This window comes from Diplodia corticola, assembly GCF_001883845.1.
Source record: "Diplodia corticola strain CBS 112549 chromosome Unknown scaffold42, whole genome shotgun sequence".
Classification (NCBI taxonomy): Eukaryota; Fungi; Ascomycota; class Dothideomycetes; order Botryosphaeriales; family Botryosphaeriaceae; genus Diplodia; species Diplodia corticola.
In genome coordinates, this window is record NW_017971521.1 from 201,444 (window position 1) to 215,660 (window position 14,217).

Here is a 14,217-nt window from a genome sequence, read left to right on the forward strand (position 1 = left end):
CAATTTTCTGTAACTCACGGTGGTATAAGCCGGTTGTTCATGCCCCGGTTTAACGTTCAGACTCTCAACCCTGTATTTGGTTTTTTTTACCACTCAGTTCTCTCCTCGTTCACTCCTTCTCACGCATCAGTCCTTTCACGCAACCCACTTACTCCACCTCACATCTCATCCTTCTCTGAAAACGGCTACGATGCCTTGGCACACACTAGCTCATCTCTTGTATGTTCCTCTTACTGGAACGGTTCTCATCGAAGAAGTGGGCGTCCAATCGTTCCCAGTTGACCCAGCGTTGCGGCGTTGGACGGTCCTTTGCCTGCACCCCTAAACAGCCATTCGTAGTGTCGCGCATGTTGCCGTTCTTGGGACCGTTAATCTAGTACGTACCGGTGAGTTCTTAGGTAACCATTTCTCTTCTTAGCTATCCGCCCAAGAAACGGTGGTGCCGTTCATGCTGGCGCAAGAAGGAACTCCAATAATGTCCGGTAAATGTTGACGTTCTTCTCGCGTGGGCCATCAACGCCAGTATCCAGACGTAAATGCGAGGTTTCAGAACGTTGACATTTGTACAGAGAATTCCTTCCACTGTCTACGTGAGCATACCCCAATATCTCTGCGATGGGCGCAGCTGGGCTCAATATTTTCACAACCCGCCACACCCCTCAGGTTAATCCAATTTGTAGGTTGAGAAATGTCTTTGATAAATCGAAATTCCTTGAGGAATGGGATACCAGCTGTTGCGCAACTTGGATTTTACCCAACATCCCTTCCTTCGTCATCCCATTGGCCGTTACAGTGGAGTTACGACATGTGGTTACTTAAAACCCACCCGAAAGGCAAAGAAATGAGACGAGGCTTAGTTAAAAGAAACGAAAACTTTTGCCCATACTTTATGGGTGAGTTTAAATCATCTGTGAAAGGAAGTGATCGAAAGGTGTGGAGGAAACACTCTCACAAGAACATCAGGAGATGCTTCGGGTAATATGAAAACAGTGAATAAAAACAGGGGGATGTCAGCTAGAAAATCATCTCCGAACGCAATTGGAAGATGAGGGATACACAGATAAAGGAAGGCAAGTCGGAACCTTCTGTCTGGTACTACGGATGAATATCTGATGTAGGTAAACTTTCGGGTGTGCGAATGATACAGACTGCGACAAAACGTATGATACGTCGACTGAAAAGATGCCATGGGAAGGGGTATAGGATGATTCAACAAGTGAAGAAGAAAAAAAAAAAACAAGGGAGAGGGCCAAGCATAGAGGCGACCCCCACAAGCCTCTCACCATTCCAGAAATGGCCGCGGCGGAGCAAGGATAGACGGCGAAAACACCCGAGAGGAGAGCTGAATCTTGCAGGCATCCCGGGCGCATGAACTGTCTGAGGCCCTGCTCTTGCCTCCCAGATCAGAGACCCCCCGACCAATAAATAATCCCTGCGTGATCCGGATCGCAATCCTCGTCTCTCCTCTCGGTTATGCATTCCCGCATCGCTCAAATCACGCAGTCATTACCCCACGAAGAAACCCGGAAAAGAAGCCTGCAGCTCATCACACCACGAACCAACCGGGGAAAGAGAGAGAGAGAGTTAAAACCGCTCAAACACGTCACGCGAGAGAGAAAGGGGGGAGGGAAGAAAGTGGGGAGCCACAAACAACCTATGCATGCCAGAAGACACACCGCTGACATCGGCATCTTCCGCGCCCGCGCGCTCTTTTCCTGCCTTTTCTTCAACGAAATCCGGATGCGAACTGCATGGAGCCTTCGCCGTACCCTGCACCTTCTTCCTCTTTCAGCACCATGGCCACATCACCATCGCAATCCGGCGCGACGCCCTCACACGCGGAAACACGCCCGCCGCCGCCGCCACCACCAGCAGCAGTACCAGCAGCGGAGTAATTCCAATCCCACCCCGCCACCCACGACCCACTCCCGCGCGCTCCACCAACCATTCGTCCGTCACCACCACTGCTACTACCACTACCCCCGCTCATCTGCAGCACCGTATTGGCGGTCAACCCCACCGGACCGCACTCCGCCGGCGGACTCGCCAGCTGGCGTTGCTGCTGCTGCTGATGCTGCTGTTGGTGTTGGTGTTGGTGTTGGTGTTGGATCGCAGCCAGCCCAGCCACCGACCCTGCCGCATCTCCCCCTGCTGCACCTGCTCCTTCCAGACCGGACGACGACGACGACGTAAACTGCGCGTCCCACGGCCCCATCCCGCAGCAGCCCACGGCGTCGACGTTGTACATGTCGACGACGAGCCCGTTGACGCGCGCGAGCTCGCGGTACCGCTGCTCCAGGTGCGTGTTCCAGCGCCGCACGAAGCCGTTGCGCGCGGCGACGAAGGCGTCGAGGTCGGCGTTTTCGCGCGCGACGCGCGCGCGGTGCAGGTAGTTTGAGGCGCCGAAGGGTAGGGGTTCGGTGGTGGTGGTGGTGGAGTTGGTGGTGGAGTTGGTGGAGTGGGCGGAGTTGGCGGGATTGGGGGAGAGGATGAGCGAGGCGCATTCGAGGTAGACGCGCTTGAAGGCCGAGAACATGCGCGCGATGGGCGGTTTGGGCGGGACGGGCTCGGCGCTGGCGGTGATGGACTCGAAGACGCGTTTGTAGGAGAGGAATTCGGCGTAGGTGTTGGCTTGCTGTGAGGTGGGGGGGATGAAGCGTCCCGCGATGCGGTAGCTCCATGAAGGCGGAAGGGGTGCGTCTGCGATTGAATCTGGTGTGGTGATGTCGGCAAAGGTTGAGGTGGGCAAGTGTCTTTTTGAGGAATTCCTATGGTTGGAGGGGAACCAAAGAAGGCCCTTGTAAGGAGGCTCGAGAAGCGGGTGCATGACGTTGCGGAGGGACATGAGGGGCTGGGTGATGAGCTTGAAGTTGGCAAGTGCTTTGGCCGGGGTCCAGCGGTCGAAGCGCGTGCAGACGACGCGGACGTTGAGTTTGTTCAAGCTTCGTGCGCGGGCAAGGTAAGGCAGGATGGCGGAGATGCTGTCGCGCAGGTCATACATCTCGACTTCTTCGGACCAGCCGACCAGCTCGCTGCAGTTGACAACGGACACTTCGAGATTGAAATTCTTGACCCGCGAGAAGTTGAGCTGCTGGCGGATGTCTCGGTATTTGTTGACAACGGCGCCCCCTTCGTCATCGTAGCGGTATTCAGCACCGCACGGGCGATAGAGGTAGCGGCCGTTGATGGTGGCTCCCTGCTGGCCGATCTCCACATGAAAGGTGGTGCAGGCGTACAGGTGATCCTGGGCTTCGGAACCAACCTGTTTGTTGACCAGGAGCAGGGGAAGGAAGGGCCGGAATGTTTGGGCCTGGTGTTCGTCGCCGCACACGGCTCCCGGTTGCAGGAAGTACTTGTATACCTCGATGCGCAGCTCGACGGGGAGGCGGAGGAAGTGACATGGACCCTGAGGCGTGTCGGCGTGTTCCGGACACAGCTCCAAGTACGGCGGCGGCGGGTCGTAGACGAAGCGGCGCTTGCAGCGGGCGGCCGTCTTCGCATTGACGAGGTACTGGCAGCAGCCCGGGCGCAGCAGCTGGTCACGATGCTGGTGGCAGGTGGGCAGATGGCCGGGCGGGGCGAGCTTGGCCTTGTTGGCGCAGCGGCGGTTTGTTTTCTTGCTGGTGCCCCAGCAGATGTCGGCTTGGGCGGCTTGGGCGGCGGAGGAAGCCATGCTGCGGCATGTGAGGGCAGGCTCGGTCGAGGGGTTTAAGTAAAGGGCGCTGGCGATTGAGGCGGCGGGTGCATGGAGCCCCAAAAAGCCGGGGTAGCGATCGACGCGGCCACATGCAGTCGTTGTGGCACGGATTCCTGCAGACGCTGGTTTCCGGCGGGTTGCACGGCGCGGGTTTCAAAGAGCAGCGCGTGGGGTCGTATATCTAGTGCGCTGCCGGGCGGCCTCGCAACACCTGGTTTCGGAGGCAGCAGCCTGCCACGCCCGCGCGGCTGGCGCCGGGATTGCCTCTTTTCTCGCCCTGCAGCCTGCAGGAATAATTATAATCTCACAGCAAACCCCACGTGACTGCGACCCCCGGCGAACCGCTGAGAACCGCTGGCCCATCCTGGCATGTGGCATCAAACGCGCAGCCCGCACTGCCCGCGTCATCTGGCTGATAGGCTGCGCCGGTCCGCCGTCGATCGCGCCGCTAGCCCCCGCTGTGCCGCCCTGGTTACTTACATATCAGCAAGCACGCAACCATGATGATAAGCCCACCCAAAGGGCGGAGTCGGCCGCATGCACTGAGCGCGCGCATTTAACCAGACGCGGTTTTGCAGTCGTCACTTCGCCCATGGCCTCGCCCAAGCCCTTCACTGTCGCCATCGTCGGCGGCGGCCTGGGCGGCGTCGTCCTGGCCATTGGTCTCCTTGCCCAGCGCGTTCCCGTCCACATCTACGAGGCTGCAAAGGGATTTGGCGAGATCGGTGCCGGCGTCGCCTTCGGTCCAAACTCTGTCCTCTCCCTCGGTCTGGTTTCGCCCGCCCTGCTCCAAGCCTACGCCAAACATGCCACCTGCAACGCCGCCGCCAGCCTGCAGAGCACTTTCGTCTCTGTCCGCTACGGCATGCAGTCACCAACGGCCCGGGAAGCGGTCGATGGAGGCGAGCCAGGCGAGCCAGGCGAATGGTGCTTTGATGTGAAGACTCATGGCCGTGGCCCCACTCCAACCGGGTTTCCCGCGAGATGCTGCGTGCACCGTGCCAAGTTCTTGGAAGAAATCATTCAGCTGGTCCCTGAGGGCACTGCCTCTTTCGGCAAATCCCTGGCGAACATCGACGAACTCACCGCTGAGGGCGGTGGCGTGCATCTGCACTTCTCCGACGGCACGTCGGCCACCGCGAGCGCCGTCGTTGGGTGTGATGGCATCAAGAGCAAGGCAAGGTCCTTTGTCCACGGCCCAGACGCCCAGCCCGTATTCACCGGCGACTACGCATACCGAGCCATGGTGCCGTCCGACGCGTTTGAAAAGGCCATGGGCCCCGAGCTGACTTTCAACGGCCAACTGTACGTGGGACACGGTGGATATATCATCACGTACCCCGTCGAGCACGGTCGACTCATCAACGTGGTCGCCTCTCGATGCAAGCCCGGCAGCACATGGGGCCATGGATCATGGCTCCTGCCGTCCACCGAAGAAGAGATACGTTCCGAGCTCCGCGGGTGGCATCCGCGGCTGGTTGGGCTGTTGTCTGCCTACAGTGCCAAAGAGAAGTGGGCGCTGTTTGACTACCCTCATCAGAAGCAATACTGCCGCGGCCCGGTTTGCCTCTTGGGCGATGCCGCCCATGCAGCTGCGCCGCATCTCGGAGCTGGGGCGGGGCAGGCCATGGAGGATGCTTATGTCCTCAGCCGTCTTCTGGGAAAAGCGGAGAAGGCGGATGATTTGCCGAGTGTGTTTCAGGCATACGACGCCGTCCGCAGGCCGAGGACGCAGCAAATCGTGCAGTGGAGCAGACTGAGCGGACGTGCGCTTGCCTTTCTCGAAGAGGGCGTTGGGGACGACTGTGCAAGAATCGAAGACGTGTCGAATCAAAGATTCCGGGCGGTGTGGGACGAGGATGTGGAGAGGGAGTTGCAGCAGGCGATTGCTCTATGTACGTAGGTAGCCGGTGGCACAGGAGGAGCCCTGACTGTCTCGCCAAAATTTCCCAGAAGCGGGGGATTCTGTTTCGTTTCCTGGGAAGGTCAAACGGGCCGTTCCTCTTGAAGCGCCTTGCCCCTCCGCCACCATGGCCAGGGCGAAAAAACAAGTCGGGGGCCAGAAAAGAGCCAGCAGGGTCGGGAACGCAGAGTTCATGGAGCATTGCTCGTACCCCGGCGGCTGCACAGCACGTCGGCTTCTGGACAGACCCGTTCCACATCGGGCCGCTTCTATGAGGTCGACTTCGCTCCCGGATCATTGTCGAGGCGACGGTCGATTTGGAATCCTGCGGCACGCTCAAGCCGGGCCCTAGTGCAGCGCGCCGGCTCCTACACGTAAGCGCCCGCCTTCTCAACCCCCCTAGCCATCGTATGTACCCTTCCTGCCCGCAAATCAGCTGGGAGAAGCCCGTACCATACCCAGTATTTGGCCCTCCTTAGATTCGCAACATCGCTTTGCACAAACGCCATTTTCTTCGCTGGCAGTGGACGGCCAGCATACTCAACCAGACATGGCCTCCAGCACGACCCGTTTCGATCAGGTCGCCGCAGCCTGGGAGGCGGATCCAACCTGCCGCCGCAGCTGCGAGCTGGCGTACACGGCTCTTATGCAGCACACCCCGCAGCTGCAGCCAGGGGCGAAGAGTACGCCCGACCATCGTTTCCAACCTGGCCGGCGCTAATATGCGACAGAGCCCGATGTTATGGAAGTGGAATGCGGAAGCGGCATCCTGTCGGCGATGCTGGCGCCGCATGCCCATACCCTCACTGGCACCGACACTTCCGAAGCAATGGTCGCCGCCTTCAACGCGAACGCTGCCGCACGAGGCGCAGATCATACCACGGCCGTCCGCTTCGAGATAAACAATCCGGACTTTACCGCTGCGCCAGCAGCCGTGGCCCAGCTGATACAGAGGGTGGACGGCAAGGCAGCGGAGGAGCCTGTGCGATGGGACCTGCTCTTCTGCAGCACGCTCGCCCATCAGCTCGTCGACATGAAGCAATGGCTGCAGATCGGCTATTTCTGCCTGGCGCCTGGCGGGAGTCTGGTCATGGTCGATGTCGACAACACTGCGGCCGACGCGGCACTGTTCCGCTTTGCAGGCGAGCACGGAGACGTAGCAATGCCTGGGCTTAAGCCAGATGAAATGGAAAAACTGCTGGAGGGTGCGGGCTACGAGGACGTGTTGGTCAAGAGGGTGTTTTCGATGGAAAGGGCTGTGGACCCAAAGGAGGCGGGCGGGCGGACGTCGATCGAGTTGCCATTTGTGTTGTGCCGAGGCACAAAGCCGTTGCGATAGCACAGTTCAAATGAAGCGATAGGTATTTCGGATGCGCAATGCGACACGCGCGAGACGTGGACGCGGGGCGCGTGAGTCCATGACAAGTGGGTGCAGCGCGTTGCTCCGCCAACCCCACTCAGCTCCCGTCCCCGTCTTGGCGGCCGCCGCTTGCGCCGCTTGCGCCCAGCCCACCAACACTGCTGCGTCACGCCTCGAACCCGAACCCTCATGGTCTTTGCCTTCTACACCACCCCGATCGCGTCGCCCTCGCACATCCCGCCAGCATGACGGCAATCAGCGCAAAGCCCGTGCGCCCCGACCTCCAAGCCCTCAAACAGGCCCTCGCCCACCACCAAACATGCTCTGACGCTGCCGTGCACGCTCTCCAAGAGCTTCTCGGCGCCGCCGGAAAATCCTCCGGCGCCCAGGGCAAAGAGAATGTCAGGCCGAAGGCTACTCGGACACAGGACGCAAAACCCACACGCCCACGCGCAAAAACGAAGACGAAAGCCGACGCCGAAGCTCCTCCCGCCCTCACTCCGCGCGAGAAGTTCCTCCTCGCCACCGAGGTCGTCAATTCTTCTCTCAAGGCACTCAGTGATGCCTCGAAACTCCAATCGAAATCCCACTCCCACGTCGCTTCGACGACGACACAAAGTCAGCGCTCGGACTCGAAACGACCCGCCGCGCAAAGAGCACCCAGCCAAATATCCATCGAAACTACCAAGTCTTCGGGAAAGCCCGGGGCCCCCGCCAATATTGTGGCTGTTGCTGAGTGCGCGCGGTTGGCCTTCGCATATTTGAGGACCCCGGAAGCATGGAAAACCTCGGGAAAAGACATGCCGCCATTGCAGTTAGAAACTGGCATGTTGTCGCTGGTCGGAAAGCTGCTTTCTCAGAGCTTGGATACTCTGGCCGTCAAGGAACTGCGCGTGTTGAAGAGGCGGCTGGAAAGTCACCTGCGTCCCATCAAGGACGGTCTTGAAAATGGGAGAAATGACAGCGACCAGGCAGAGAAGGAAACCCTAGCGAGCTTGCTGAATTTTGGGCAGATCGACGTGGCCAGCCCGGCTTTGCAACTCACCCTCAATCACCAGCTTTACGTGTTGAAGGTCATCTGCTCCAGCAAGCGTCCGTCAAGCATTGAGTCGGCCCTCGAATTCCTCCGGCCATCGACGCCTTCGTCTCCCATAAACATTCTCTTGCAACTTGCCGACAGACCCGGAAACAAAGACAAAGCTGCACGCCAATTGGAAAGTGTCGCCCAGATGCTTCTCTCCCTGTGTCCCAGCATATCAAGCTCGGAGGATACCCGCGCCTGCGATGCTGCCACAAGCCCGTCCCCGGATGTTGCCTTCCAAATGCAGGCTCTGGCATTTGACGCTCGCGCACAGTGGTGGAAGCTTTCCGGCCACCAGGGAGATGCTGAGAAAGAACTCCTCGAGCCTTTCTCCAAGTGTGTTGCGGCTTTCTCAAGGCGATCTGATTCGCTACCATCGGAAAAGTACAGCTTGGCGAGTGCGAAGTTGGAGGCTTTGGAAAGCGCCACTGGAGTCAAGGCGAAAGACCGGAATTTGTGCAAGGTCATGAGCTCGTTGGCCCAGTCCGCTGAAATGGGCGAAGTCGCTATGAGGTGGATCAGAAACCAGACTGCATCATCCTCCAACGGCCGCCAGGCTTCGGATGCAGCTCAAGCAGCATCATGCATTCGGATTGCAACATTATCCCTCGAAAATATATCTTCAAGCGGGGAAACTGAGGAATTTCACGTGAACATCGATTCCGCTCTCAAGGCCTTGGATGGAAGTTTGAGGGGTGACTCCGTCGATTTGGATACTTTGCTAACGGAGGTCTCCGGTCTCCGAAGAGCAGCAGGCAAGGTTGTGGTTGAGAAGAAGCCGGGTTTTCAAGAGCAATGTTTCTCTATCATCTCTGCATGTACCCATTTTCTGGCCAGGTACATCGGAACAGCGCCAACAGAGGGATCAGATCCGCAAAGCCTTACCAGACACGCAGAAAGACTTCAAATCGCGTCGAAAGTCGTCAAAGGATTCATTGACTCTGTAACAGCATGTTGCAAAATTCTCATGTCCTCGGAATCCATCAACTGGGATGATTTGGACCGCACGTTAGAAGACTGTCGATTTATCCTTGGCCAACTCGAAGCACCGTATCGGGACAACTCCAAACAACTGCACCAATTTTCTGCCAATCTTGGGCGACCTTTTGTCAAACTTTCCGGTCTTTATTGGTTATTATTCGCATATTTCAGAAAGAAGACAGCTTCCGATGAGACTTTGCTCCAGTCGCTCCACAAGTCCGTCGACATTCTCTTGGACCGTCCGGAAGAAGAAAAAAGCTCAGGCCTCCTCCTTCTGAAGCTTGAAAAATTTGCAGAGGTCCTTGAAGAGAGACGCAAGTATGAGGACGCTGAAGAAGCATACGTCAACTCCATCCGCACGCAAATTGGCTCTGGTGCGCTTAGAGAAGCTGCAGAGAAAGCGTCGACTGGGTCATTCCAACAAGCGATGCTGGAGGGCAGATTGGCGGCTTTCTTGAAGACAGCAACCTCTCTTCACCTTCTCTTACTTCGACAGAGCGAGAAGATCAGTGACAAAGTCCTGCATTTTGACCTGGAAGGACTTGAACCAGTGGAGAGAGCAATACTCTTGGAGGTGCAGCTGATACTCTGCTGCGAGACACACGCCAAGGTCCGGAAATCAAACGATGCGCTTAACAAGTCTATTCGCGACCTTGTTCGGTCTCTGTTTGGAATTTACGATGCCTCTCAATATCCTCTACGACGCCAACGGATTGCTACACATGTCCTCCGGCTGGGAGTGGAATGCCAAGAGGTCATTGGCCAAGAACTCTTGTCCGAGGCTGTTGCGTGCAATATCGAGGTTGAATCGTCTATCAGTCTTGACGCAGGCCTCAGTCAGTATCAGCAACACTATGCAGCATCTCACCAGATGAGCATTGCCCTACTGAAGTCCCCACCGTTGGTCGACGAAGTACAAGAACCGCTTCGTTCCTGGCAAAACATGTTCGATCGCGTCGACTCGTGGGCTCATTTGGTGACATGCGTCGACGCGTTTGAAGCCTGGATGTCGCAACTTCAGATGGTGTCCGACTTCTTGGGTATGAAAGGCATGGATTTCCTAAGAGTTCCGGTCCTGTCGATCATGAGCAAAGCTATGGAGTTACAAGTACCCTCGAATGATGGCAAAGTGGTTCAAGCACTTGCCAGTCTGGGGGCGCAATACGCACGCCTTGGATACTCAGGAAAGGCCGGCACCGTCCTGGCTAAGGCTCAGGGACTTCTGGAAGCCGGAGACGTGCCAGCTGAAGCTGCTCTGCAGTGGCATCTGGCCTATGCAGAGTACATGCTGGTCCTCGGCAATCTGGATAAGTGGTATGACCTCCTACAGTGCCCGTAAGAAAATCGACGTTAACCATTTCCAGTGGCGAAACCTTGTCTGCAGCGCGTGAGTTCGCCGAAACCGATCCGCTCATAATGTCAATGACGGCGCCCAAGGCATCCTTCTCGACCAAGCTTCGGCACTACAAGCTGCTTTCTGAGGCCTCCCATGTCTACTCCCTCCTCTCCCTAAGCTCGGGTTATCCTAGCGAGGCCTTGGCATATGCTAAGCAGTGTGTCAACTTGAATAGGAAGATCTGGCTCACAGTGGAGAACCGTAAGCCGAGAAGTGATGTAAAGGAGGCCAACAGCATTGATGTTTCCCCGATCACGATGTCCATGACGCATGGGGCGCTCACGGGTGCTGCGTTTTGGGCTTTTGTGCCCTCTATATTCCGCGGGCTTACTCAGCTTGCTAGCATATTCGCTCACCAAGGAATGCTGCAAGAGGCTGTCTACTTTTCGGAGCAGGCTTCCAGGATCGCGGCTGCCGTGGAAGCAGATTCTTTCATCGTTCAGAATCTCAGCCATACTGCGGAGATGTACCTAGAGAGCAGCAGGCTGGACGATGCTTCGAGTTGCTTGGTAAAAGCCGATGCTAATGCTAAACGACTCCCCCCAAGCATTGACCTCGCGAGATTCCACACGACTGGTGCTCATCTCCGCCAACTGGTGGATAATGACGATGATGATGCGGTGGAAGAATATGACATGGCCAGCAAGATTATCCAGGCTCTTTCAGATTCTGCCTTCGTACGAAACCTGGAGAAGCTGTCCAACGGCGAGACCGAGATCTCGGAAAAGATGTCCGACATGAAGCTTGAGGATGAGCCATCACGAAACCGCAAGGGTCCCGCAAAGACGGCGACGGCTAAGAAGACGACTACCAGAGCAGGGAAGAAGGCCACAGCACGCAAGGTTGCTGTCCCCGCCATTGTGCCAGAAGAAACGCAAGATATGGCACATGCGTGTCCTACACTTGAGGACATTCAGGCAACCATCATCTGCCGCAAGGCTTCCGTGCTACTTGCAAGGGACCGCCTTTCGGAGGCCATCGCTTTGATAGAGGAAGCAGCGGGATTGAAACTCGGCCAAGAGGCAGCAGTTCAGCACCAGTCTACCCGTTTCCGGTCACTGATGTCGGAGGCCATGAGGGAGATCGCAGCTGACTTCACATTCAACGCGCTCCCCGAATCCACAATCTCTTTCCCTGCTCTCTCCAGAGGTGACCGCAAACTTTCGGAGCCATCACAGGCAAGACCATCCTATCTAGCCATTGCCGATACTCCATCTCCAGCTGCTCCTGTCTCCAAGAAGGGCGCCAGGGGGAAGAAGGCCAGCAAGGAAGATTTTGCCGTCCTCCTCAAGAAAGCGCGCGACTGCATTGCCGAGGTCCAGAGCCAAGCAGTTCACACTTCATCAACATCAGCGGTGCAGCGTGTCTGTAGCATGCTCAATGAAGTCACCATTCTTCTTTCCGCCACGACTCCCAAGGGCGCGAAGGGCTCTCTACATCCTCTGTATGCTGCGTATCTCACGGAGCTTCCGAAAACGAACGCCTCCAAACTCGAGCAGGAGGCCATCTCGATTGAGCACCAGAAGACCGACCGTGAGATGCTTCTGACCTGGCCCGGCGTCGCAGATGACCAGGAAAGGCCACTTCAGCTCACTGCCGCCGACTTTCAGACCGATTATGTCAACATCATCCCTCAAGATTGGACGGCTATTTCGTTGTCCTTGAATGAAGCACGAGATGAGCTCTACATCACGCGCTATGCGCCTTGGCAGTCACCGTTCATCTTGAGACTTCCCATGGCTCGCCACAATTCGCGTGATATGGACGAAGAGATTTTTGGCTTTGAGGAGGGTAAAGCCGAGCTTGCGGAAATCATCGAGCTTTCAGACTTCAGCACGCGACACGTTCCAGACTTGAGCAAGAAGGGAGCGAAGACAGCATGGTGGGCTGAGCGCGAGGCTCTCGATGCTCGTCTGGGCGATCTGCTTACGAATATCGAGAACATCTGGCTCGGTGGCTTCCGTGGCATTTTCAAAAAGAAGGGCACCAGGGCTTCACTCAGCAGTTTCTCTAAGAGCTTCGAGAACATTTTGGACAGACACCTTCCCAGCCGACAAGGTAAGGGAACGAAGTCGAAGACGAGCCTGGACTGGAGAATCTTGGAGCTGTTTGTGGGGCTTGGCAACCCGGACGACGGCGTGGACCTTGACGAGCCCCTCATGGACCTGGTCTACTTCGTCGTGGACATTCTGCAATTCAATGGTGAGAGGAACGCCTACGATGAGATCGACTTCGATTCGATCATCATCGAGATGCTCGACGCCTTGCGGTCATTCCACGAAGAGGCGGAGCCGATGCCAAACCAGCACACCATCCTTATCCTGGACAAGAACCTCCACGCCTTCCCTTGGGAGTCTTTGCCTTCGTTGCAATCACTCTCCATCTCGCGTCTTCCTTCAATGTCCGCGCTGCGAGAGCGCCTACTCGTCGCACGCGCAAGCAAGAAGCACAGCAGCTCCGCTCCGTCCTCCTCCTCCTCCGACGAGGACGCAACCGACAACGACGTGATCCGCGGCGGCCACCACATTTCCATCTCAACCCTGACCGGCACGAGCGTCCTCAACCCCGGGGGCGACCTCACGCGCACACAGGAGACGCTCGCCCCGCACGTCAAGGCCGCGCCGGGCATGTGGTACCACCTGATCGGCCGCGTGCCGGACGAGACGGCGCTCGAAATGTCGCTCGCGAAGAAGGACGTCCTCCTCTACTTCGGCCACGGCAGCGGCGCCCAGTACATCCGCGGCCGCACCATCAAGAAACTGCTCTGCAACAACCGCGGCGAACGTCCATCTTCCCAACCGTCGTCGTCGTCTTCCCCCACGCCCGATCCGGGACAGCAACAGCAACAGCAGGAACAACAACAGCCGCCGCCCCTCGCGACGTCCCTCCTCTTCGGCTGCAGCTCCGCGCACGTCACGGCCAACGGCGCCTTCGAGCCCAGCGGCATGCTGTGCGCCTACCTCACCGCCGGCGTCCCCGCCGTCCTCGGCATGCTCTGGGACGTCACCGACAAGGACTGCGACCGCTTCGCCATCGCGACGTTGCGGAAATGGGGCTTGTTCGAGCCGGAACAACCGTCGGAGGAGGAGGAGGAGGGAGAGGAGCTGGAAGAGGAGGAAGATTTAGTTCCAAAGACTCCGTCCAGGAGGAGAGCGGCCTCGCGCTCGAAGACGCCGAACAAGAGCCGCAGTCGGAGTAGGAAGGGGGGGAAGAAGAAGGAGGAGGATGGGAGGGGTGATGGGAAGAGGGAGGCGAGGAGGATGGGGCTGGATGAGGCGGTGGCGAAGAGTAGGGGGGCGTGTTATTTGAGGTATTTGAACGGCGCGGCGGCGGTGGTGTACGGGATCCCGGTGTTCTTGGAGTGATGAGGGATGGTTGTATCTCTGGTGTCTTTTTTTTGAGGGGGCTAGGAGGAGTTCTGGTCTAGTTAATGATCGGACTGGGGTGTTTGGATTTATGGAATGAAGGTGTGCTGTTTTTCTTCGCTGTCCCGCTGAAAGTCTGTCAAGTGGGCATGAGGGGCGAAGTGTAATGGCAATTATTGTTTCTCAAGACGTTCCATCTTCAAACGCGGAGGAAACATTGAGGAAAGAAAGCGCTTCCTTCCCGCCTTGAGCATCATCACCATGGACGTTGGGTGTTTGCTGGCTCACTCCAGCGCCCCGAATTGTTGTAGTTCTACATCTACCATGGTCTCTCCACGATTCATTCTTGACGCATACAGGGTAGTCACATCTCAAATCCATATGCACTCGCAGACTCAGAATTCACATCTATGTCCGGATGCTTTTAATTCGCC

General features: G+C 57.3%; 4 protein-coding genes across 4 annotated transcripts; 3 read left to right on the forward strand and 1 right to left on the reverse strand.

Moving 5' to 3' along the window:
- Positions 1-1,726: 1,726 nt before the first annotated feature.
- On the reverse strand, positions 1,727-3,673 carry BKCO1_4200057 (uncharacterized protein; the record flags this gene model as incomplete). The annotated part of the gene is made up of 1 exon (XM_020275915.1): positions 1,727-3,673. The coding sequence occupies one exon, from the start codon at positions 3,671-3,673 to the stop codon at positions 1,727-1,729; it is 1,947 nt and encodes a 648-aa protein (XP_020128253.1).
- A 616-nt stretch (positions 3,674-4,289) lies between these two features.
- BKCO1_4200058 (mannitol 1-phosphate dehydrogenase protein) lies at positions 4,290-5,600 on the forward strand (the record flags this gene model as incomplete). Its single annotated transcript, XM_020275916.1, has 1 exon — positions 4,290-5,600. One exon carries the CDS (start codon positions 4,290-4,292, stop codon positions 5,598-5,600), a length of 1,311 nt encoding a protein of 436 aa, XP_020128279.1.
- Positions 5,601-6,150: 550 nt separating this feature from the next.
- On the forward strand, positions 6,151-6,939 carry BKCO1_4200059 (s-adenosyl-l-methionine-dependent methyltransferase; the record flags this gene model as incomplete). The annotated part of the gene is made up of 2 exons (XM_020275917.1): positions 6,151-6,283; positions 6,332-6,939. 2 exons carry the CDS (start codon positions 6,151-6,153, stop codon positions 6,937-6,939), a joined length of 741 nt encoding a protein of 246 aa, XP_020128280.1.
- A 266-nt stretch (positions 6,940-7,205) lies between these two features.
- On the forward strand, positions 7,206-13,783 carry BKCO1_4200060 (cell division-associated protein bimb; the record flags this gene model as incomplete). The annotated part of the gene is made up of 2 exons (XM_020275919.1): positions 7,206-10,336; positions 10,387-13,783. The coding sequence occupies 2 exons, from the start codon at positions 7,206-7,208 to the stop codon at positions 13,781-13,783; spliced, it is 6,528 nt and encodes a 2,175-aa protein (XP_020128285.1).
- Between the last annotated feature and the right edge of the window lie 434 nt (positions 13,784-14,217).